This window comes from Lycorma delicatula, chromosome 5, assembly GCF_047948215.1.
Source record: "Lycorma delicatula isolate Av1 chromosome 5, ASM4794821v1, whole genome shotgun sequence".
NCBI classification, from domain to species: Eukaryota; Metazoa; Arthropoda; class Insecta; order Hemiptera; family Fulgoridae; genus Lycorma; species Lycorma delicatula.
Window position 1 is genome coordinate 62,645,617 of NC_134459.1, and position 27,315 is coordinate 62,672,931.

Sequence of the window (27,315 nt, forward strand, 5' to 3'; positions counted from 1 at the left end):
ATTCAAAAACCAATTTTCACTTCCAATGTGTGTTACAATCATTTACGTTTTCCAGTTGGGGTTTTCACTCTAGTTGACAAACCTTTCATAAAACCACCTTTTGCGCCCTTTATTTCTTTATCCACCCATACCTTTTTCTGTACTTGTACCGCATTAACCCAAGTTTCATTTAGACAATAAATTGTCTCGCCTTCTTCATAAAATTGCTTAATTAAATATTCCCTACAACATGAAATATGTTCATGTTCAATCAATAACAAATTCTTTCTGGACATGAAATGAAAATTTACTGATTTTATAACACCAAATAATGCACGTCTAGAAAAATTTGGCAGTTCAGAATCGGTATTCACAGCATTTTGTTTAAGATTGAAAGCTCATTATTGAAATAAAATGAATGAACTTTTTTCTCATACCGATTTTAGTAAAACCTTCTAACTTTTCAATAATTTTCACACATTTTCAAGTCTCCACAGAATCAATTTCGAGTTTCTTCATTATATTAAAAATTGTTCTTTTGCTAACAACTGTAGCACAACTTGCTTTCCAAGCACTTTTTCTTACTGCAGTTTCAGGGTTATCTTGTTTTAAGGTTATATATATATATATATATATATATATATGCTGCTGATTATTATTTTTTTTTTTTGAGCTACTTAAGGGTTTTCCCAGTTTATGTTTCATAACAAAATCACTCATTGTTAAAACCTGATTGGCACAAAAATACAGGGAAAATTAAAAATTAATGAAAATAACACTAAATAAAACTGTTATAAAAATAAAGTAAAAAAACTGTATCATACTGCACTGAGTATGATTACATAGACTGAAATACTTTCACTGAACTCAATAATTTTACGAAACATTACAAATGATGTTATCGTTATTAAACATCAAACAGAGACTCAACAAAAAAGTTAATTGCTTATCACAGAGGTGGCTTGTCACAGAGCCAAACAAATGATAGCCTACACTATATTATTATATGTATAAAGCAATAATTGCATTTACACATGAGAGCGACAGAATGATTCAACCTAAACAGAGATATTACTAATACATCCTGAATTCATAATTATATCTGCTGCACAGTTTACAGACATGATCTATAATTTTACTGGCAATGGTAACACTCAAGATTAATACTTTGTTCATTTAACACCACCTCGGCAAAATCATAATTAATGTGAGGATAACATCACAGCATCTACAGTCATAATATCTAGGTAGATACAACTAGTGCACGGCAAGATATTAATCCTGTGTTAAGATTTTATATAACTTCATAACTGATAGATCAAAAGCTCTCCAGGGCACAGGGTAACTCAGAAGTAATTCTAATCCTTTCCACTGTCACGATTTTTCTTAGTTGTCAAAATTTTTCTATATTAAAAATACCCAAAAAAGTTTTAATAATAGATTATTTTAAATTAATAACAGACTGAACAGCTAAATTAACATACTAGCATGATAAAGTATCACTACATCAGCAAATTAAACTCCTACTTTTCAGAATATAATTGCTGTGATCAAAAACATTCTCAAAAAAAAAAAGTATTACACCAGGACACAAAAAGAAAATTTAACAGTTTAAATGACATTCTAATATATTTAAATTTTAAGATCCTTTCTAAGAGAATCACGTGCAATACATGATTGATAAACAACAGTATAACATCAAGCTGTGTAATTAACATGAATTTGAATTACATGTAAAATCACTGAAATTTGGCCCTGCATTTTTAAGTTACACAATTATAATATAATTAATAATAAATCACTTTGGTAGAGGTGTAAATGAAATGTTACCTAAATATTGTTTCATCTGAAATACGTTCTTCATCCCAGTTGAACGCCATACCAGCAGCTAATAATGTGAATCTTCCACCTTTTGCTAATTTTCGCCGCAATTTGTTGATAAATTGTTTTAGAGCCATTTCATCCCAAAGTTTAGAATATAAACTTACTATCTGTTGGCTTCTTCTTACTCTATGAGCAATAATAAATTCACACTGTTCGACACAATGTTTAACAATATTCATTGAGTGTCCTCTTAAAATAATCGGCACTCGTTCCAGAGCAGCTTTAAATGAATACATCAGAATGTAAGCATACGATACACTAAATATTCTATGCCGCGGAATGTCATTATTAAAATGTGAATGTGACCAATTACGATTAAAATTTCTAATCCACGACGAATACATTCTATTTTCAATTATTGTAACAAACTGTTTACACTGTAAGCTGGTACTGCGGCGTGGTTGTAAGTAACTTGAATTTTGGAACAAAAATCTCGTGTAACACAGAAGTTGCATTGTAGCGACCTTCTAGAAGCTAGTTCCTAAAAATATGATTTAAAAACACAGAGGAAATAACGCCGCCATGGAACGTATCATCAATATGATGAAAACAACTGAAAAAATAGGTCTACAGTAATTTGTAGTAACTAAACATGGACAACTATGCGAGGTTAACCTAAAACACGATTCCAGCCGTAACGCCAATACACTACAACAGCTGATGATGCACTGATACGGAATAATTGTAAAAAGTATTGAGTCTAATAATTCATTATTTTGGTAAACGTTCATAGGATTTTTAATGAAACATTAAAATAAAATTTTTTATCTAACAGATTAAAATTACACTAAAATCTTCATTTAAATCTTAAAACATAAGATCATTTTTGACATCGACTGACTAACCATCAAGCACTGATGGTTTAATTTTTCATAAATCTCAAATTTCATGATTTGTGATTTTTTAAATTAATATAATAAAGTAAAGAACACAATCCAATGAAGCAGTTAACTAAATGGTTCAAGGAAGTTTCATTTGTTTCTGTAAAATTGTACCATGTTAAAGTTGGCAATCGATTTCTTACTGAAAACATATTACCTATTAATATAACATAACATACCTATTTTCGTAATTTTTGAATTTATTATTACATTTATAAAAATAAATGAATTTCTATTGTGCAGATAATGAAGAAACTCCAGTAGCTTATCCTTTAGAATAACTTCGGTAATCACTTTGAACTGTGTGCTGATAGGATTTGTTAAATAATTGTATTAAATAGTTGTGAAATACTTAGTATATAAATGTATCATCTGTGGTGAAAATGTATGCATTTAGTAGAAACAGATTAAGTGATTATTTGTTTATTGCTGCTCTAAAAATATGTATCGTGATTGTTGGTTAACTGATTTTCTTACAATTACTGTAATACTTGATAAGAAAATGTGAATCTTCATTTCTTTGAAGTAACTATTCATGGTTGTTATGGTTTGAGTTAAGATTAAAAGTTTTCTACTCGTTAATTTCATACATCAGGTCTAATAACAGGTTTGATTTTTAATCACATTCCATTCTCTGTTTAAATAATTTGTGCAAAATTTATAAGAAAATTATCTTTTTCTTGTTACAATTTTGTTTTGATAAAATGTGATTTCAGCTTTTTGTTAAATAATTTTAAAAACATGGAAAATGCTTTCAGATTATCTTCAGTACTTTTATATATGAAATTATTTACAACACTACTAATGAAGGAATAATAACAGCTCTTTAAAAATATTTTGTTACCATATTTACATGTATTGAAAGTGATTGTAATTTTATATAATTATATAAATTCTGCGTGTTTATTTTCATTAATAATGTTTTTATTGTTTACGATATAAATTGGATGAGCTTTCAAACCAGCCCCATTGTTAATATATTTCTGAACACTGTCATTTGAAATCAAATGTCTTATGACATTTGTACTTATTTACTTATTATCTTAAACAAGATGTTATGAAAACATCAAGGTTTGTTCAACACAAATTAACATAAAAATAAGTTTGAAATAGGTGTTTTAGGATAAGCTAAGTAATGAAAGAAATGTATATATATATAGTCATCATTTTTACTATATTAATCTAGCCACTGCATTGTGGTGTTCAACAGTGAAGTAGTTGCTAAGTTTTATCACTCTGTTTGGGAGGGATACTATAGATCAATTTTTCCAGACTTAGCATTGATAACTATCATTTGGTTTGATAAAATATTTAGTAAACTATCATGAGATTTGTCTGAATGATTGTTGAAGAATCACAGTCTCTGTTATAGTGAATTTTCTGTCACATTTATATTATACCACGCAGTAATAATTTTGTTATATCATTATCTCTTTGAGTTTATCAGTGTCACTATCAGTAAATAAAAAATAATATGCAGTTGTATTTATACTAAAGCTTAAAGAAGTGACTGCCAATCTGATTATAAAAGTTAAGATTTTTAGGATCTGCTTATTTAATTAAGTTTAAATTCATACATATTTATTCCTCTGTATTCAGTTACTTCAATAAAAGCTATTTGGGCAAAACTACTAAGAAATATAACTAGAAAGATTCCTAGTACCATGATGATTTAAGTGAAAATTTATTACACTTGTTTTGTTTAAATTTATCATCAAACCATTGCATTTACATCATTCCTTCATAATCTTTATAATCGTACTTACAGCCACATCTAGATTCCTCACTAGAAATTACTTATCAAACATTGCATTTAAACCATTCTTCATAATCTTAAGAACCATAATTAAACGTTTAGCCACATCTAAATTTGTTTGCCCAGTTATACAGATTGTGATCTCATCAGCAGAATTAATCATTTAAGTCTTCAGAATTGAATAAAATAGGACATTAATATAAACAAGAAAGAGAATGTCGTAAAATTGATCCTGTGGTATTCCATCAACAAACCTTGCCAGACTTGCTTGAGCACTTCATTAAACCAACAACTACTGTTTGCATTCTGCCTATTGTATAGGACTTAAACCCCCAGTACTAAACCAATCACTCAATAATGCTTGGGTTTGTGAATCAGGAAAGAATGGTTTACACAATCAAAAAGTGGGATCACAGAATATACATACGGCCTCTAAGTTCTAGCCAACTCAACAACAATGCAAGATATAAATTCATTAATTACTCCAAAGGTATTTATATTTTTACAGAAACCAAACTGACTATCAAACAATAGTTTGTTATCCTAAAAATGACCAACTATCCAATTGATGCCCTTTCAAAAATTTTAGAAAATGATAAATTTTCAATACATTAGAATTATTACATTTCAATGGAGAACCTTTTTGTAAAAGAATTGGAATAATTAATAACATATCTATTTTACATATAGAAATTGTTATAGTTTAAAAAAAATTTTCTTTCGTGTTTTCTCAAATAAATTCAGACTTACTTATTGGAAAAAACAGTTTTAGCATTGACATTTCTGGTTTAATATTTTAACTGATTACTTTATGATTTATTCACGATGTAAAAATCTTTTTCTTATTTTAAAAATTGTGTATTGGTGTTCAGTTTGCTCTGTGTTACCAAGTTGCTTTGTTAGTGATTTTTCATTTGAGACTGTGAAACTAAAAAATCTGATGTGGACACCACATGACTTCCTTATATGACTATTAGATTACATATTCACATTTTTTGCTGCACTTCATTTAATCTTATTTCATCTGAAAGTGAGATACGATTCTCCAACTCTTTTATAAAGTGGACAGTTACACAATTGCATTGCTGTGGACACCACATTCATCACATTTTTTTGTGGTGTCTGTATCAGCATTTTATATTAGCTTATATATTAATTTTGTTTCATATCGCTCAAGTAGTTATGTGGTGTAAATAAGAACGTGTTGGATCCATAACCATGAGCATAATGGTTCGAATTTGACTTCATATGCATTTTTTTTTTACTTTTTTTATAAATTTAAGTTTATTGATTTATTAATAATTATTAATTATTAATCTCTGTAAAAATTTTTGAATTAAAATGAAAATTATATAAAATTTTATTTCACTAATAACTCTGATTTTTAATTTTTTTTTTTTTAATTATTATTTACTGTAATTTTTTACATTCAGAGGTTAATAATTAGTAAATCAGTATATTTAAATTTAAAAAAATTAAAAAAAATTATATGTACATGAAGTTCGATTTGAATCAATGTACCTTTCCCCTTGTAAGATCCAAATATTTCATTAATTAAAATCTCATTTAGCTATAACTCTGGAACCAATGAAAATAAGTACCACTTATGATATATCGTTGAAAAGCTCTATATGAGGACTTATTACTGCAATTAAGAAAAATATAATATTTTTTTAGATTTTGGGCTTTTTTTGGACACTTTTGGTCCAGTCGATTGCAATCAAAAGGGGAGGTGCACAACTTCATGTTAGAGCAGTCCTAAATTCTAAATTTCAACATTCTACGGCTAATCGTTTTTGAGTTATGCAAGATACATACGTACAGACATCACGCCAAAACTAGTCAAAATGGATATTTCTGTTGAAATCTGAAAACAGAAATTTTTCGCGATCACAGTACTTCCTTTATTTTATTCAAGGATGTACAAAAATAAACATCTTCTCATGCCATTTCATATGGATTTAGTTTATTTATCCCCATAAGTTAAGAAGACTTCAAATAAGGAATTGAAACTATTTTGTGTCCAAAAAAAGTAAAATAATTAAGAAATCAAACAATTTCTATGTAAGTATTTCAAAATGAAATAAAAAATAAAAATATTTAAAAGAAGCTAGGTGCAAATAAGTGTTTTGAAATCTCAATGGATGTATATATAGTAATTATTTTAAAGAATTATGGGTACTTATGTATTAACGCCACCGCAGCTACAGCTTTATTTAAAAACAAAGTAGTCAATCGGATTTCGGTGGAAAATGAACAGTCTCTTTATTAATTTTAATAAATGGTTATTTATATTTATTTATTTTATAAATATAATTTAACAAACTTAACCTACGCTCACTTAGCTCGCTAACCTTGACTAATTAACACTATAATTTTTTGAATATTTATTTAATAAATTCAGTAATTATTGCAATTATTTATTATTTAAATAATCAAAACACTCCTATTAATTAGTCAAGGTTAGCGAGCGTAGGTTAAGTTTGGTTAAATTATATTTATAAAATAAATAAATATAAATAACCATTTATTAAAATTAATAAAGAGACTGTTTTGAATCTATGGTAAACTCTATATCGGCCCATTTTTCACCGAAATCCGATTGACTGCTTTGTTTTTAAATAAAGCTGAAGCTGGTGTGGCGTTAATACGTAAGTACCGAATTATGATCCGAATTCAAAATATTTTTGAAGAAATACTGTTCTGTAGCATTTAGAGTACTGGTAATTTACTGAAACTAACTATAGTAATATCTGGGTATGATTTATGTAATATTTTAATGCTAGTTTTTTATATTTTATTACAGAAATAAAAACTCATTTACAGATATGTTACTATAGATAATTTTATTATTAGAAAGTATAAAAAGGAATCTACTTTAAATATAAAAACAGTGCCATGGACAAAACGAAAATTACAGAAATCATGACAGAGGTAGACGAAGTAAGTAATTTTCCTCTTTTAAATTACTCCTTTTATATCCTTAATAACTTCCATTTGTCGGTATTTATTATTTATGATTTTATTCTAATGTACACTTTTTATATCATTTTGTGGTAAAATAATGAATGGAAGTAATGTTATACTGTCGAAGCAATTATGAATGGCAATTATAATATGAAAAAATAAATTAACTAAAATTTGGTATATGCATTTAGCTGTCTAAAATATGGATTACACCCTATCATTATTATAATCAGCCATTAATTTAAGTCTACATAGAACTGGAGTAACTGTCATAAGTAAAGAATTCTGCAGTAATTCAGAAAATAAAGAACATTTCAGTATAGATGTCCTTCCACCAACATTGTAGTCATTTACTTCCTTGCTATATTAACTACTATACATAAAGCAAAAGAAAAAAAAATCACTAAATGTGAAATTAAGTATTTTCAAGTACTAGAAGAGAAAGAAATTTACCGTTAGTAGCGTACAAATTTGCTGCCAGATACTTGAATTGTGTGTTGCTGAAGATTTAAATTAATCATTTGTGAGAAATCAATTTATCATATTTGATAAAAAAGGTCAAAAGTTGAAAATCCTAAAACTCTTTTACATTCTCTTTTCTTGTGAATAAAGAACTGAACAAGAAAATTAGAATGAAATTTTTAATCATAGACCTTGATAGATTTCATAGCTCATTCCTCAGTTTTTATGTTCTCTCTTATGTAAGATTTTCAGTGAACATCTAAGGTAAAAAAAGAATTGTGTCTAATTTGTAAAGAAGACAAGAATCAAACAGAAGCAGCCTTGATATGATCAATGTAAGAAAGTTTTTTTTTTGTGGGCGAAAAATGCCTGAGCGTTATCATCGCCCGGAATTTATTAATAAAAGGGTAAAATAACTCCTAAATAATAAAGCCTATAAGGTGTAAAAGTAATATTAATCATACAATAAAAATTTATTAAAACAAGTCAAGAAGGCAAAATAATCGAATAAAGAAACTATATAAAACTTACCTAATTCCGATAGGTTGTGCAAAAGGTTCCCTCCCCGGATAGTAAAATTAAATACATAAAACAAAAAAAAAACAAAAATTGAAAGGAAAGGTTAAAAATTATTAAAAAAACTCTTCAAGCATAAAAATATATAGGATAATGTTAAATTTTTGCAGTAACCTGGTACTATGCAAAAAGAGAAACATCCGGTCCAAAATTTTGTTATTATTGTACAAGATATCACAGATGTTTCTAGGTAGATTAAACTCACGACGCAGCAACGCCGCATAACATATGCAGTCCATGAAAATGTGGTGCACAGTCATGCGGCAGTTGCATCATGATCATAGAGGTGGGAGCTTCTCCTGACATTAGGTATTCGTGTGTGATCCTCGTATGTCCTAACTGTAACCGGCAGAGGACCACTTCCTCACAACGAGATTTTCTGCAAGAAGAGCCCCATGGCAATACTGAATCTTTAATCTGTTGGAGTTTATTATCGACAGTAGTCGCCCAGTCACTTTGCCACCTTGCTCTCAGCGAATGTTTTATACGATTGATATAATCAAAGGTAGTAACTCGGGTGGTGAAAGGAGGTTGAATACACGCTTCTTTGGCAGCATAATCTGCTCTTTCGTTACCTAGAATCCCCACGTGGCTAGGGATCCAGCAAAAACTTACCTTTGTGTTGCGATTACCTAACTCAGCGATTGCATCATAAATGTCAATGATGACAGGATGTTTAGAATAAAAGTTTTCTAACTCCTGGAGAACACTACACGAGTCACTGCAAATAAGAATGTTTCTATGTTTAGGGCTAACAATATTTAGAGCCCTACCTATAGCGAGTAGTTCTGCGGTGAACACACTTGTAATACCGGGTAGGCCAAACATATAAGTCCTTTTATTGACAACAAAAGCACAACCAACGGTACCATCTTGTTTTGACCCATCAGTGTATATCACCGCATCTGGGTTCGTGTTGGTGAGAATATACTGAAACATTTGCCGGAAAACAGTAGGTGGTGTTGATTGTTTATCGTATGTTGTAAGGTCAAATGTAAAATTTACAAGGTTTATTCTCCACGGAGGATATGAGCACGGAGATGATGGAAAGAACGAGGGAGTGTCAACATTTATATGCTGCAGCAGACGCCGGGTACGGATACACATAGGTGCACTACAGCGTGGACGGTCCTCATACTTCCTTAAATTAGGATTTCTAAGAAGTGGGTCAAAAGCCGGGTGAGTTGGCTGTCCTTTGAGGCGGGCAAAATAAGATAACAAAAGCTGATCTCGTTTATCCCAAAGTGATGGCTCGCCACAGTCTACAAGTAAGCTTGCGATAGGGCTTGATCTAAACACACCTGTGGCAAGCAGAAGAAAACCTTGATGTACACTGTCCAGCATTTTAAGCACGGTTTGACGAGCTGAAGAGTAGGCGACACAACCATAATCTAAATGGGAACGAACAAGGGAATAGTAAAAACATAACATACATGACCGATCGGCTCCCCAATTGGTGTTACTAAGGACTTGCATGATATCTAAAAGTTTAGAACATTTTGCCCTCAATTCCTTTATATGACCCAAGTAAGACAGCTATCAAAAAGCAAACCTAAAAACTTGACAGGTCTCTCCTCTTTAAGGAGAGACAGCAATAAGCTCTCCGTTCAGAAAAACTTGCGGAATAGAAGGATTCTGTAGCCAAGAAAAGACTACACATTTCGTTTTGTCAGGTGAAAATGTGAAACCAGTAGTTCTTGACCAAGCCTCAATGCGAAATATAGTGTTCTGTATCAGTCGCTCCGCAGTGGGTGTCAAGCGGCACGCAACGTAAACAACAAAATCATCAACGAATAGAGAACATGAGACAGGAGCCTGTACACAATTGGTAATGCTGTTTATAGCCACAGAAAACAAAATGGCACTTACTTAATAAACTACCTTGAGGTACTCCATTTTCCGAGACGACACTGTCTGAAAGTGAATCGCCTACACGAACACGAAATGTTCGGTGATTTAAGAATCCCCGGATAAAAGCAAGCATATTGCCATTGATTCCCCATCCCCTAAGAGTGTTAGGAATGCCACGCCGCCAGGCTGTGTCGTATGCCTTTTTTATATCGAAGAAGATAGCAACGAGGTGTTGGCGGTTCAGGAAGGCGTTTTGTATGGCTGTCTCCATTGATACTAAATGGTCAATAGAAGATCTTCCTTGTAAGAAACCACACTCTTCCGAAGAAAGAAAGCCATGTTTCTCCAAGTACCATGCAAGCCTGTGGTTTACCATTCTCTCCATTATTTTACACAACACGCTTGTTAAAGAAATAGGGCGGTAGCTTGAGGGATCGGTTTTGTCTTTACCAGGTTTTAGTACTGGTATAACAAATGATTCTGACCAGCCGGGCAGAAGGACTTGTTCGGAAAATAAACCATTGTAAATATTTAAAAGATGTTGTAGTGCTGACTTAGGAAGGTGTGAAAGCATTCAAAGGTGAACGTTGTCTGGTCCAGGGGAAGTGTCACGTGAGTTCTTAAGTGCGTACAACAATTCTTTAAATAAGAATGGAATGTTCAATTCACCAACCGAAACACCAATATTTAACGCCAATATTTCCATCTGTGCTTTGTACCTCTGAAAGTCGTTACTATATGATGAAGCGAAGAGGTAAGATATGACGAGCGGAAAGATTTTGCTAAAGTATTTGCTACAGCCGAAGATGATCAAAGGAGTTCTCCTTGATCGACAAGACTGGGTATAGATTGCCTTGGTGATCTGAAAATTGCATGGATTTTTTTCCACACAGTAGACGTGGGAGTAATACGTAAGATGGTGTTCACATATTTCATCCATGAATTCCTCTTAGCATTCAAGAAGACCCAACGGCATATTGCTCTAGCCCTGCGGTACAAATTTAGATGTTCAATTGTAGGTCTATTATTGAATTTGCTTAGTGCCCGGCGTCGATTCTTAATAGCACATATGCAATCATCATTCCACCATGGAACGGAAGGACATTTAGGATTACCCGATGTTTGTGGGATATATCTGCTGGCAGTTTCAAGTATCATGAACGTAAAAGAGGAACATTGCCCTAGGATGTTCGTACTGACGTCATACTGCGATTGGAAGGCTTTATGATATCCACCCCAATCTGCCCTTTCAACAGTCCTCCTCCGTGGCCTTCTCCTAATCTCGTGGTCCACACCGAAACCAATAATAATTGGTTTGTGGTCACTGCCGTGAAAATCATCACAAACAGGCCAATCAAAATGAGGGAGTAAATTCGGTGAGCATGTGGAGAGATCGATGTTAGACATAGTATGAGATGATAAAGACATGAATGTATGAGATCCATTATTCAGCAAACAAAGGTCTAAGCCTTGTCTCACATTGTGTACTATATTTCCTCGAGTGGAGCTGAAAGTCGAGCCCCAAGAAACATGATGGGCATTGAAGTCTCCTACTATTAACAATGGAGATGGTATTTGTGTGAAGAGGTTTGAGATATCCTGAGCACTGAACTCAGTGTTCGGTGAGAGATACAGATTGCAGATATGTTACTTGAAGGGGACAGACATCTTCACCACAACAGCAGGAACGAGAGTGGTCAGTTGAATCCTTAAAGCCAATACCTCAGCCTTCATGAAAATAGCCACTCCACTACTCTCTCTACCGTCTACTACACAGTCGTATCTTTCACAGAAGTATCCTCTGAGTGCTATTGGGTCATGTCGTAGAAGATGAGTTTCCTGAAAACACATGATAATCAGATCATGTTCGTGCCAGTACTCCAATATCTTCAATGCAGGACTGTACACCTCTAACATTCCACTGAATAATGTTCATAAATAAAAAAAATTTTAAAAATATAATACTAATAATTATACTTAGGAAAGCATATAAAATTTAGTTGTATGTAATTCTGTTTTTCTTTTTCGTGTTCTTTAACTTAGATAACTCCGACGCCTTTGAGTCAGGAGGTTCTTCAACCATATCCTCCAGTATATGGGGTGATGGCGGAGGAGACTTATGAGAATGGGATGTCCCTATTGACATCCCAGAGGAGGTGGTTATGTGGGGATCATGTTAGTTGGCTTACTGCCAGCTCTGGTAGCCTCTGCCCTTACTGGTGGTAGTACTTTGGGAGCAGGAACTTTTGTATGGACCACACTGTTGGATTCAGTTATTGCGACGCAGGACTTTTTACTCATCTTTGTCAGCCCGGAAATAGTGGCTGTAAGCGAAGTAACTTGATCAGAAAGCATCTGAACGAGTTTCCTAAGTTCAGTGCAGGATCCGGACTGTGGATTATGAATAGTTGAAGGAGTTTGTTTTGACGCAGCACTGGCGAAAGACACATCTGGTTGTACAAGGTTCCATGAGTTAACTATTTTTCTATGTTCCCTGCTTGCAGCCGGGAAAGATAGTTTCTGCTCAGTACAGAAATATAAGAGAGTGATCAATTTCTAAATGGTATTCTTACTTTTGATGAACGTAGATCTGTAGTTAAATTAAGTTATTATTACATCATCTTCTACTGAAAAAAAACATTAGAATGGCATTTTTCAGAAAAGTTTTCAAAACTAAGGAAAATAAAGCAACTTCTGCGATAAAAAAATACAGCAACTATGTTCTGAGACCAGAGTGGCCTCTCATTAAATTTATGCCAAATGGAATGACTGTAAATTGATGGATTACTGTAAAACATTTGACATCCTCATGCAATACAAAACAAAAACATGACCTCTTATTATCAAGCAGAATTACTTTGTTTTACAAACTGTTCATCTGTGTTTGTCTGCCAGAATTTGAACACCTAACTTACAGCTCTGATCTGGCCGTGTATTTTTGTTTCCTAAATTAAAAGAATTTTTGACAGCCATTTTTCGAAGTGATGATGAGGTTAAAAAGCTGTGTCAATGAGCATCTGACAGAACTAATGATGAAATAGAAATGTGACGAGATAAATGTTTTAAATTTGAATGGTAACTATGTAAAAAATAATTTTTTTGTATTAAATAAATATGTTTTAGTGTTCATTAATTTAAATTTATTACTCCCTAATGTTCTTTGCATTCTGGGTGACCCATACATGAATAGTGAATTTATTTACTAGCATTTTAATTTGCAGTTAATTTTTGTAAAAAAAAAAAAACAAAAAACATCTTATTTTCTAATTATATGGGAATTTGCTTAATATGGTTTTAAAGCTATTGTGTGGTTCCTTTATTAGAGATTTTATTGACTGTGCTCTTATTAAAGTAAAATTTGAAAGTGGTTAGGGAACTTCTTTGTTACAGTTGCAAGAAGCTAAATTGTTTGTTTGACTTATATTTTGCTTATTCATTTAATATTTGCTATCATTACTTATTATTTAGTATGGAGTTTGATTCTTTAATTAGCTATTTATTTAAATCTAGTAAATCTAGAAGTTTACTGTAATATATGCTTATGTATGTGCTCCTTCTATGAAATGTCATATTTGAATGGTGATATTTTTTGTTGTGTGTAGGGGTTCTGTATGTTATTTTATATTTATTTGTGGTTGAATGTTATAACCTCTCTAAATTAGTATTTTATGCATTCATTACATGTAATTTGTATACTGTAAGATTTTGGTTATCAGTGTATATTTTATTAATGTTAAAAAATTTTGTATATTTTTTAGGCTAAAATTTAACAGGGTTTCTTTTCTTTCAGAAGCTTAGATACCAGACAGTTGTCAATTCACTACTTTACTACATTCCTCTACTCTATATTGATCAAAGTTATGTAATTAATTGTTCAAGATCATTGCTGATTTAATTAATTTTTAATTAGTTAATAGTGATCAAATTTTATTTTAAATTTTATACTTTTTAGAAATATTATGAAGAAATTAAATTTATAGTTACAAATTTACACCTTGGGTTGTTTGCGCTAGAACTGAAAAACTAAATGCAATACAAAAAAGTGCAGTGTTGTTCATTTCTTAAAAAGGATATGTAATTACGACTTCCATAGTTTTCGTCCAAATTTTTAAATGGTTACAAATTATAAGAATTTCTCTATCCTCCATTTGAAGTTATGCAGTATATTACTTCATTTTAGGTTTCATTAGTAATAACAAAATATTAACAGATTCTTTCTTACTAACAATTTGTTGGAATATAAAATTTTCTTTGAATTTAATTTTAATATATTAGGCAAAACTTATAGATTCTGGCCCAGCTACAGTATTTCTTACTGTTATTTTAAGATCATCAATTAATAACCATTTCCCTTAAGGTTTTGATGTTTGGCATCATTATAGTGCTTTTGTGATGTATTAGAAATATTCAATAAATCTTTTTTGTTACTGTGAAAATATTTTTTATTTTATTGGCATTGTAGCTGTAGAGTATTACTGTAAGAAGAAAATAATGATAATCAGTCAAAACGTTTTGACTGAAAAAGAGGGTTCTTTTTTACATTTCATTACTCGGGACCCCATAAAACAAAAAAAAAGTAGGTAGGCAGTATGTATGCACATGTGTTGATGTGTTTGAAGCTTAATCACTTTTGATTGGATAAACCAATGTGATGAATTTTTATACGGACTTGTGTATATGGCGCAATTTGTTGATAAAATTTTGGCATCAGTATCTGCAGTGAGTAGGGGGTTTTTTTGGTAGTCAATTTTCTCTAAATTTTGCAAATATATAACACCGCTTTATATTAAACTCAATAGATGCTTGCATTATTTTCTTACAATTTTTTTAAAAAATTGCTCCAATATATTCCCCATTTCCAAAAATAAAAAAATTATCACTTTATTGCATATTTTTTAACTGAATTTTTATTAATGTCTTCTAGACTTAGTAGTAGTACAAATGACCAAAAAAATATTTTGGGGGCAATATTGTGAGTGGGGGAGCTGATCAAAGTTTAAAAATATCAATTTTTTTTAATTTTTCAATACTTATACTTTTTTCCAAAACTTTTTATAGTATTAAAAGTTTAAATAATAAGCTTTTAGTAATAATGTTACAATAAAATTTCATCATAATTTATCCTGCACTCCTAAAAAATAAATCTTAGTTCAGTTTTTATTGGTTGTACATAGAAAAATCAAAAAACTTTCTTCAAAGGTGATTTTGGAGGTGGGGAAGCAGAAAAAAAATACCATTTTTTTTGGAATTTTCAAACTTTTTTATTTAACTTGTAATGATAATCTTACAATAAAACTTCATCATAAATTATTTCCACTCCAGAAAAGAAATCTTAGATGACTTTTCATGTATAATTATTTTTCCACTTTATAAGAATAAATAACCAGTACCAGGAAATTATTACAACTTTGTTATCAAATGTTTGTTTTTTGTTAGGAATTAATTTTATTAAAAAAATGTTATAGATAAACAGTGCTGTGTCACAACCATTAATGCCAATAGCAAATGTGTTTATTAAAGAAGAACCTATTGATGATAAAGAAACAGTTTTTATTGACGATAAGGTTGATGATGATGATGTTTTCAATGTTGATGAGGAGGATGAAAACAATATTGATGATGAGGATAACGAAGATGAAGGTGAAACAGAATATGGAATTAATGTTTGGCCTGTTACTGTTAAATTAGACATGGTATGGACTAATTAACTATTCCTTTATACATTTACAATTTAAATTAAACTGTTTTAAATTTATTTCAAAAACTTAACATAATTTTGATTTTGTTACAATTTTTGTTGAACTAACAACTTAAACTTGCGTCTGCTCTACTACCTCTTTTACAGATATTTTATCTACATTCTGTTTGTTTATTTTTTTCACTTTTTAATTCTTCATAGTAATTTTATTTCTGCTACCGAAGTATATATGATAAGTAATGTCAATATACCGAAGTGAATATATCGAAGTAATGTCAACTTCTTGGCAGTTCTTGTACCTTTTTTATGACGTTTGAATTTTTCTTACACAATTATACAAGGTGCAGCAGAATGGAGTAATACATTTCACAGAGTAATAAAAAACAGTGAAAGATACGAAAAAACCGTGTTATTTCAGAAATGTACTTATAATGAAGTTTTGTTTATGAAGGTTTTAAAAATGATGACATCCAAATGGTGGTCATCATGAGCAATATATATTCAAAGCCTGGAAGTTTTGCATCACTCTCCAGCACGTTCAAGAAGTAGCGGTGGTAATTTCTCTTATCGCATTCTTAAGTTGTTCAAGGGTTTGGGGTTGATGTTTAGACTTTTTAGATAGCCCCAAAAAAAAAAACTGCTAGGGCTTTAATCAGGAGAGTGAGGTGGCCACTCTATATCATCCTATAATGAAATCAGATGTCCTAGAAACTTTTCTTGCAAAATGGCATGAGAGCGACAAGTAGTGGCCCAATCCTGTTGAAACCAGAAGTGCTCTGATTTCACCTTCATCAAATTTGTCAATTTGGACCTGAGAAGGTTTTGTCATTGAAGGAAGAACCCTTTTCAAATAGGTAGGGCCCCACAGTGCCCAAAATGGACAAAGCGCACCATACGGTCACTTTCAGACTATGAAGAGGTCTTTGGTGAAGCTGTTAAGGGCTTTCTGATGCCCAGTACCAAACCTTTTGCTTTTTTATGGTGCCTGAAAGATGAAAATGAGCTTCATTACTGCTTTTATCAACAGGTTTGGGGGAACACCTGAAAGGATTCCCTGACACAATGCTCTCTGCCTTTCTTTCCCAGTCTTCCTCACTTAATTCTTGTGCAGTCATCATTTTATATGGATGCATATTCAAATCGGCTTGCAAAATTTGCCTCACAGGTCGATGGGAAATCCCAAGTGCAGAAGCATGTTTGCAAGCAGAACAGCGTGGAGACTGCTCTATAGATGCTTTTACAGCAGGACATTTTCAGGCGTTCTGACAGTCCTGGAAAGGCCAGCTGGTCATTTTGGTAATGTAGAACCAGTTGCCCATACATTTCTATCCACTTCAGCATATTTTTCCAAAAAGACTGCACTTGGCGTTAAATAGAAGCATGTACAAAATGCTCTTTGCTTCACAATCACAGACTACATTTTCACAAAAAACACAGAATACCTCTACAATTCATTATTTTGTGTGTAACTTATTAAAAGAAGATTTTTTGGGTCATTTCTCTCTTGTTGCAATTTTCCTATCGCTGCTGTAAAATCATTCTTTATACACTTGTTTCTGTTCTTTGTTTAGAACAATTTCTGCACAATTGCCCTTTCTTCCTTTTTTATTAACTGAAAAGTACATTATAACATTCTCACTTTAATCTCACCTTTTCCTCACTGACCCCATCAAATTATTTATCAAATTCTTGTTTATTTTATCTGTTGAAATTTTCTAACTCGCCTACTTGCAGAAGTACCCTTATATTCTGCATAAGGACCTTCCTATTCTTATTTCCTTTCCATCTCCTGTCTGTTCTTTCCTTGATGCTGATTGCCACAACTTCGTATGTGTTCCCCTTAAGATCCAAATAGAAGCAATTTTACCTCATCAACATTTAATGGAATAAGACTTTTAAAATTTTGATAAAACTTTAAAAATTATTGGGTAGTGGTATTCTGAAACCTTCCAGATGTACCTCAGCCATTCCTGATATGGAAATCAGATGCTGCATTCAATCACTCTTAATATAAATACCAGACAGTTCTGAAATTGCTGGCCCCAAAAATGGGGAACAAATATTTCCTTGAATTACTTCTTAAGTCAGGCTTCTAGCCTTTTTTACTGCTTGGGAGACCCTATCAATAACTAAGCTACTTTCAGCACAGCTATCTTGACAAGCAGATTACACAATTTTACCCTCAACATCCAGGTGCTGTACTTCCTTGAACCTTTAAGGTTAAAGGTTCAAGGTCTCCTAGGAACTATATATAGTCCATAGAATAGGTATATTAATTCATGAATCACCAAATGACAGTAATTGAATAGAAATCTCAGAGACAGCATTTGAATTTTAGATTGCGCCTTTAATTTTGAAGTCATCGCCAGCAACACATCCTTTCATTCCATAATATCCTCTGATATTTGTAAAGTAATCTAAGAAAGATATTTAAAAAAAAACATATCTTGCCCCTAATTAAGGAGATATAAATAATTTTTTTATAGTGTTGATATAGCATTTTATAAGTGACTAATCAATTTTTGTTTGCTCCACAGGATGGTGATGATGGTTTAGAGGGTGATGACGATGATGATGATGATGATGACAATTATAGTTTTAAGGATGGAAATGAAAATAGTGGTGATAATAACAATAGAAATAATAATTTAGTTGGAAGGAAAAGAAAGAAACTCTTAAAAATGAGAAAAAAGAAAAAACTGATGTTATACTTTTGTAAACAATGTAATGTAAAATTTAATACAGAAATGGAGTTTAATATGCACACGCGTACAACTCATTATAGTAATGTTAGTCCAAATTTCAATAGTAATAAGTTTACTTGTTTATTATGTAAAAAAATATTTAATAGTAGAACTTATTTAGATGCGCATGTTATACGTACACATACCGAAAAGAAAACTATAAACTGTATTAAATGTAATAAGGTGTTTAAGTATAGATCTTATTTAATTAGTAATAAAGATAACAATACTAGTAAGAAAGCTAAGAGTGTTACTCCAAAAGAAAGTAATGAAAATAAGCAGTTTACTTGTTTTCATTGCAATTTAAAGAAATCATAACATTTATTTATTATTTTTTTTTTTTTCATGAAGGAAATGGTATGTTTATTATGGATTATTACTGTGACATTGTTAGAGATAATTGAAGAATGTATATTTTGTATTTACTTTAAGAAAAAAGTACCATTCAGTATTTTAGTTCTTTTAAAAGCAATAAATATTTTTTTTAGACATTTTGATAATATTTACATATCTGATTTAAAAAGCTTTATTTTAAAATTTTTGAATTGTTTGGTTTCTGTTTAATATTGAATTTTACTCATTTTAAGTGTGTACTTTCTCATTACAATTGTTATTACATCACATACAGATATTTTTATTATGAAATGCATTTGATATTTAATAAACAAGTAAATGAATTATGTACAGTTTGTTTCACTCACCAGTTTCTCTTGGTATTAGTTTTTATTAGATTCAGTTGGTTATATTTAGAAATTCATAATATATTTTATTTAAAAATTTAGAATATACCAAGGATTGATTTTCTATTTCCTTTAAAAAAAGTGGTATTTTGCCAGTTAGAATTAATGTAATTAAGTATTCAGACTGTAAGCATAGCATGTTCTATATATTTAATTGTTGCATTTTCTTAATAAATTTATTTTTAATGTAAGGCTAAGGGAGGTGAAAATAATGAGAAAATTATCAAGAAAAACTGTCAATTTTTAAATAGTGATTCAAAAAAAAAAATTGACCTTATAAATTTAGCATATTATTTTTAAAAAATTCAAATTTTCTTTACAAGAGTTCATTATAGGGGTAGTAACGCCTCACCTGCTACCAACCGTACACAGCTAGTTTGTCCTTTTAGTTTATTTTAAAATCAGTCTATAGATTTCAATATGAGCTCCCATTTTTGCTCAGCAAATGCCCAATCGAAATTCAGTTTCTGTCCATTCATTCTGTAACATGTATTATGTTATGGTTGTAATTGCTTCCTTAATTCTTTCGTTCAAGTGATTCAGGTCCAGTGGTGGCTCGTTTATAGGCACTGTGGAACTGCAGCACCGCCTATTTCCACTTTATATTATCAATAACATTTAATATAATAAGTCCTTTTTTTCTTTAATTCTTTCTTTATATTAGTACAATATATGATCCTTAAGCTTAATGTCAGTAGCCTTCCCCCAGTTTATGAAAAAGATTCAAAAATCTTTGTACAGAATTGTACGTTTCACAGTTCCAGCGACATGGTGTTTGGCTGTTGTGCGCATGCACACATAGGAAGCTGCAAGGGAGAAAGAGCACTCACTGTTGCTCCTGCAGTGTCCCGACCCTGGCGTGCTGGTGGAGGTAGTTTTTTTTTTTTTTTTTTACTCCATATGTGTTGTGCTTAAAAACCATGGTGTACCATATTCTTGAATGTGATAAAGTATAGAATTAGATTATTATCCTGCTTCCAGCTATTCTATTTGATTCATTTTTTTTCGGTTCTTTTATTTTACAGAAAACTTTAACCATGGCCTTGCGTCCCCAAGAAATAAGTTCTGTGACTGTAAGTGAACTTCAACAGCTTAAGTTTTCACAGCTGTGTCTCCATGAGAAAGTTACAGTTAAGAAAAGAGGTCGTTCAACACCTGATGTTCTTATATCTCAGCCAAACATAAGCAACAACAAGAAATATATTCGTAGCTTTAATTCTAAATGGTACCAACGAAAAAGTTGGCTTTGCGGTTGTGAAGTAAAAAATGCACTGTTTTGCTTCCCGTGTTTGCTATTTGGAGGTGATGTAACGTGGACAAAAGATGGTTTTAGAAATATAAACAAAATGAAAGAAAAAACTGAAAAGCATGAGAAGTCAAAGAAACACCTTGATAATGTAGTTTCACTGTTACTTTTAGGAACTGTAAGTATGAAGAAGAAACTTAGTGAGGCATACAGACTTTCAATCAATGACCATAATATAAAGGTTAAAAAGAACCGTGAAATTTTGTCCAAAATAATAGACTGCATTTTCTTTTGTGGAAACTTTGAAAGTCACTTACAAGGAAATGATGAAAAAGACGATTCAGTAAATCCTGGGGTATTTAGAGGATTAGTAAATTTTGCATCCAAATTAGATTCACATTTGAAGAATCACTTAGAAACCAGTGACATTTTTAAAGGTGTATCTAAGGCCATTCAGAATGAGATACTTGACTGCCTGCTACAAATATACCATGAGGAGATAAGGACGGAAATTAGTAAAGCTTCCTTTGTAGCTGTCATGGCTGATGACATAACAGATGTTTCGGAACACACTCAAATTGTCCTTGTTCTACGGTATGTATTGAATGGAGAAATATTTGAGCGTTTTTGGGGATTCTTTATTCCAGAAAATCAAACTGCAGATGGTATATCAAAATGTATTTTAGAACAATTGGACATAATCCTTCAAGGAAATGGACAAAAACTGGTAGCACAGACATTTGATGGTGCAAATGTCATGAAAGGCAAAAAAGCAGCAGTTCAAGCAAAAATAAAAGCAGTTTATAGTAATGCACATTTCATTCACTGTTACACACATCAACTTAATTTAATAATGAAAAATGCAGCAAGTATTACCCGAAATGCAAGAATATTTTTCTCTAACATTCTGGCTATTCCAACATTCTTCTCAAGATCACCGCAACGTGTGTCCATTCTCAAGAAGCATATGGATGTCAGCATTCCACATCCATTCCACATACAGACCATAAACAGAATTCATGAAAATTTGCAACCTTTAAAAAACTGCCTTACTGAAATTCAGTCAACATCAAATGCAGATCAAACCATTGCAGAAGCAACAGGAATTTTAAAATACCTGAATGATGATAATTTCAAATTTTGGTTAGAGCTTTTTTATCAGATTATGCCTCATGTTGAAATAATTAACAACCAAATGCAATCTCAAGAAATTAGTGTGTTTCAAGTAAATGAATATATAACAAATTTCAAAACTGCTATTTTAGAATTAAGAAAATCAAAGTACTGTGAGAATCCTTCAAAGACACTCATGGCAGAAGCTAAGGAAGTGTGTGACTGTATATGTGTTGATATAATGGACAGATATTCTTCCATTAAACACTTAGTAGCTGCTAAATTGTTCAACAAGAAATGCTTCTCTAGTTTTAAGAATGAACATCCTACAGAAGAGGTAGTGCTAACTATTGAAGCATATCCTATGATTGACAAAGAAAAGCTTGAAACTGAATTAAAAGTATTCTATTGTAGGTCTGATATTCATGAATATTGCAAATTAATTGAGTTGCTGAAATTTATCTTGGTAAATAATATAGATGATGTTCTTAGTGAAATTACAAAACTGATAAAAATCCTCTTGACAGTTCCCATGACTACATCAGAAGCAGAACGCTGCTTTTCAACATTGAAAAGAATAAAAACTTTTCTAAGAAGCACTATGAATTCGGATAGACTAAATGCACGTGCAGTGCTTTCAATGGAGAAAAATTTCCTCAGTTGTCATCCAGAGATCAAGGAGAAAATTATTAATCTTTTCGCACAAATTAAAACAAGAAGAATGGATTTCATTTTTAAATAAATAGATCAAGCGTGAACTGTAACAATTTAGGTTAAAGTAAGTAAAAAATGTTTGATTTTGTTCTTTTAGGATTTTGTCAAGTTTCTGAATAAATTTTCTTTTTATACATGTTTGTTTCCTTTTACACAATTTTAAAACAAAGGCTAAAGATTTTCTGGAGCAGCACTCCCACAATTGTAGCTATGAGCGGCCACTGTTTAGGTCATAAATGTATGTGAATAGATAGTCTTTTTAATATATTTCCACAAGAAAAAATATCACAAATTGGGTTCAAACTTCTTGGAGGCTGGTGTATACATTCTTCTCAGCTTATCCATCTGTCTGAGAATTTCCATTAAAGCCTGACTAACAAATGAATTAAAGTGTGTTAGTGCACCGTCTTAGATATAAATTTTATGTACAGTTTATATTGAGTTCATTTGGTTGAAAAAAGCAATACTAATTTAATATATCTAGATAAACATTTCCATTAACAATCTTTTCAGGAAAGAAAACAGGCTCAATTACATGAGTTTTCATTAAACACCAATCATGTGTTAAAAATCTTTTGTTTCCTCAAAAATTACTTGTAGATTTCAGATCCCCATATCATGAATTGTGTATGTTAACAAATTCAGTAAGGTAAAAAGTAACTCATCCATAAAAGTTACTTAATTTAAAAATGTTTCATTTTTATCAATTTTTTCAAAAATTTCTATTAGCAAACTGGAAATGCTTTTATATGTCAGATGGTTTTGTTTCTTGGAGTAGCTGAATCTTGTATGCATACAAGTGCAACCTTTTACCTTGAACTTAATAAATAGTTGTTTTTGGAATTTGTACTCGAATTTTCAACAAGCAATGGATTTATTAGGACTCTTTTGATTCCAGTCTATTTCATTCAGTTCTATCTTCTTTAATTCATAACCTTAAAGGCAATTTGTGTTTCAAAACAGATTCTGGATTGAACCACCATCCCACATTTTTTTCATGTGTACATTGAAATGTACGTTGAACTAAAATTATTGACTTTGGCACCACAGAATACACTCTTTTACATGAACAGAAAACTTAGTAAAACAAAGAAATACACCATAGCAACAATACAGTCTGATGCTGGGGTTAAAATGATTGTTACACACCTTTTGCTACCAATTTGATCTTAATGTCTTTAATTTGAGCTACTGAAACCGACCATTCTTTTATGAAGGCCTTGTACAACTATTTTAATTAGTTCACTGATGATAAAGGTCATTGCAAAAGTACTTTCATGAGGTGTTTTTGAGACTTTGATGTCAGCTCATGATGATTGTTTAAAAAAATAAAATGATTTGAAAAATTATCAGGTTTGTACAGTGTCCAATGAAGAAACAGAGAAACTTTCAGGACATGTTTTAGTGGGTGAAAATAATGAAAAAAGTTCATATTAACATAGGTCTGGAAACAAATTGTTTTAGAATTACAGCCAGTGAAAAATTTCGCCTGGATTTCAGCTCTCATAAAAAGAAGCCATTCTGTATATTTTGGGACTCAAATTAAGTAGTAAAATTGGTGGTTTCATATGTAATTTGAGCTGGGAAATAGAATAAATAAGGCCCCAGATCTGTAACTTCAGTAGTTTTTAAGATATCTGATATAAAACACATAATTCAGTATTGAAAAATAAGTTTTTTTTAGGTTTGTAGTACAATAACTTTGTTAAATGACTAATAAATTTGGAAAATGTATTAACAAAACTTGTAGAGAATTTAATTCTGAAAAAATTTATATAAATACAGCGAATAAAAAGTAAATAAAAACTTTTAAAAATTGGTTTTTTATTGAAGCAAAATAGACAGAAAATCATGTTATTCATTCTGTATCTAATAATATTATTCTTAATATAACAAAGAAAAAAAGTAAAATACAGGAAATGATAAATGGTAACAGAATAACAAACCTCAGTTGTTGTTCAAAATTCCCTCCTTCACAATATACACAGCATTGTTCGACATAAAATATTTCCAGTGGCTTTCCATATCATCCCAGGATCGTTTTATAAATTCAATAGCATTTCATATTTCAATGAGTAATTTCTTTAGTAATAACCTTTTGTATGGCTCCATACAAAAATATCATATATGACTCCAAATGAACTAATCTTCATTTCAGACTTAAGCCTAGTGACATTAAGTCAGGTGATCATGATGGCCAAACAGTTGGTCCATCACATCCAATCCAGTTTAACACTTTGAGTGCCACCTATACAGGAAGTAAAATGATTTTAATGGCCAATTTTTTTTCTCATATAATTTCATTCAGTATCACAAAAAAATGTATTAGTAATAACTGTCACATATTTGAGTAAAAAATAAGTTTTTAGCGATTGTTTTTTTGTGTGGTGACACATTGGCTTCACGCGGCCAGTAACAGTTAAAACCTTTTCCCATCACAATGATCCGCGATTGATTAGCGCTCCGCGAAAATATGTTGTTATCTGATTGCCTCCCTTCATAGTCTTATGCTACCCTCTTGTGAAAAAAATTACACTATATAGAGATTTAACAGATTCTGACAAAAAAAAACCAAATCAAGAGTTATTGCTCACCTCTGAGATGTGGAGTGAAGTGGTACAGAAAACTTGCTGTAGAATTGCTTCTTGGAACCAGTGTAGTAAATGCGCTATACTTATACAATCAGCTTACAAATGGAAACATGCAAATCATCGCATTCAAAGAAGAATTAGTCGAAGAACTGACAGGAATCAACATTAGTGCTGTTCCTCCTCCTCCAACCCCAGCAGACCAACCTCACCGCCTTGTCGATGTTGGCAGACAAGGAAGAAAGCGATGTCATAAATGTTATGAATAAAAGGCCGAAGGCAGGAAGATTGCCATGCGAAAAACTACTCAAACCAAATATAAATGTGTGGTATGTGAAAAAGACTTTTGTATGGACTGTTTTTTTGGTGTACATAAATATTTTGTCTGAAAAGTTAATTTTTTTTTTATTTTCAAGTTGAAATTTTATTTTCAAGCAGAGTTTTTGCAGTTGCTTTTGTATAGTTTTTGTCAATAAAAATAACATCATATTGTAATACTGAAATTCTGCATTATTTCATTACATTTATCATACAGTAATAGCCATGTGACACAAGTGTGGACTCACTATCAACAGGCCAATAACAGCTTCATGACATACTGGCCATGCTCTTTCACTTGCCATGTGTTTTAATAGGAACTATGAAACCAAAGTGGAGTTACACGGCCATAACCTAACATGTGGTAACACATTCGACTCACGCGGCCATTAGATCTGTAACTCTGTGAATCCAAGTTGGACTCACGTGGCACTCAAAGTGTTTTAAGAAATTAACATTCAAGGGATTTCTAGCTGCTAAAGAAAAATCCTCCTCTATGAATCATGAGACCTTGCCGTTGGTGAGGGGGCTTGAGTGCTCAGGGATACAGAGTAGCTGGACCGAAGGTGCAACCATATCGGAGAGGTATCTGTTGAGAGACAGACTAAGGAATGATTCCTGAAAGAGGGCAGCAGCTCTTTCAGTAGTTGTTAGGGGCGTGAGTCAGGACGACTTAAACGGCCGTATCAACATCACTCAGTCCACTGAGTACTGCGCAGCTGAAAGCAATGGAAAACTACAGCTGTTTTTTTTTTTACAAGAAAATGTGGCTCTGCATTTTCAAAAGCAATAATGGAGGCGCCTTCCTTGGTAAAATATTCCGGAGGTAAAATAGTCCCCTGTTCGGATCTCCGGGTGGGGACTGCTAAGGAAGGGGTCACCAGAAAAGTAAAAAATAACATTCTACGAGTCGGAGCGTGGAATGTTAGAAGCTTAAAAAAGGTTGGTAGGCTAGAGAATTTAAAAAGGGAAATGGATAGGGTAAACGTGGATAAAGTAGGAATTAGTGAGGTTCGGTGGGAAGAGGAAGGCGACTTTTGGTCGGGTGACTTTAGAGTAATTAACTCAGCGTCAAATAATGGGCAGGCAGGAGTAGGTTTCGTGATGAACAAGAAAATAGGGAGGAGAGTGGAGTATTTCAAGACGCATAGCGATAGAGTCATTGTAATAAGGATAAATTCAAAACCTAAACCGACAACGATTGTTAACGTCTATATGCCTACAAGCGCCCATGATGATGATGAGGTAGAATGTGTATACAAAGAGATTGATGAAGCAATTAAACACGTAAAAGGAGATGAAAATTTAATAATAGTTGGAGATTGGAATGCAAGCATTGGAAAAGGCAAGGAAGGAAATATAGTGGGTGAATACGGGCTGGGCAAAAGGAATGAAAGAGGGGACCGACTTATAGAGTTTTGCACGAAGTATAATTTAGTAATTGCCAACACCCAATTTAAAAATCATAATAGAAGAATATACACTTGGAAAAAGCCAGGCGATACTGCAAGGTATCAGATAGATTATATCATGGTTAAGCAAAGATTTAGAAATCAACTCGTGGACTGCAAAACTTACCCTGGAGCAGACATTGATAGCGACCATAATTTGGTGATAATGAAATGTAGATTGGGGTTTAAAAACCTGAAGAAAAGGTGTCAGATGAATCGGTGGAATTTAGAGAAGCTTGAGGAAGAGGAGGTAAAGAAGATTTTTGAGGAGGACATCGCTAGAGGTCTGAGTAAAAAAGATAAGATAGAAAATGTAGAAGAAGAATGGGAGAATGTTAAAAAGGAAA

General features: G+C 31.9%; 2 protein-coding genes across 6 annotated transcripts in view; one reads left to right on the forward strand and one right to left on the reverse strand.

The window, feature by feature from the left end:
- LOC142325016 (stAR-related lipid transfer protein 7, mitochondrial-like) overlaps positions 1 to 2,516 on the reverse strand; it is a 33,182-nt gene extending 30,666 nt beyond the window's left edge. For both annotated transcript variants that reach the window (XM_075366258.1, XM_075366259.1), the window contains exon 1: positions 1,810 to 2,516. In XM_075366258.1, the coding sequence (XP_075222373.1) occupies positions 1,810 to 2,318 (509 nt within the window). In that variant the 5' untranslated portion in view covers positions 2,319 to 2,516. The remainder of the gene's footprint in view (positions 1 to 1,809) is intronic.
- Positions 2,517 to 2,896: 380 nt separating this feature from the next.
- The window catches only part of LOC142325018 (zinc finger MYM-type protein 1-like), a 28,335-nt gene continuing 3,916 nt past the window's right edge, over positions 2,897 to 27,315 (forward strand). Inside the window, exons 1-5 of one of the 4 annotated variants that reach the window (XM_075366261.1) lie at positions 2,897 to 3,351; positions 7,307 to 7,443; positions 15,822 to 16,049; positions 18,592 to 18,843; positions 20,564 to 22,675. In XM_075366261.1, the coding sequence (XP_075222376.1) occupies positions 7,399 to 7,443; positions 15,822 to 16,049; positions 18,592 to 18,843; positions 20,564 to 22,639 (2,601 nt within the window). In that variant the 5' untranslated portion in view covers positions 2,897 to 3,351; positions 7,307 to 7,398 and the 3' untranslated portion in view covers positions 22,640 to 22,675. Of the gene's footprint in view, positions 3,352 to 7,306; positions 7,444 to 15,821; positions 16,050 to 18,591; positions 18,844 to 20,563; positions 22,746 to 27,315 lie in introns of those variants that run through there. The other 3 variants (XM_075366260.1, XM_075366262.1, XM_075366263.1) reach the window with 3 other exon arrangements.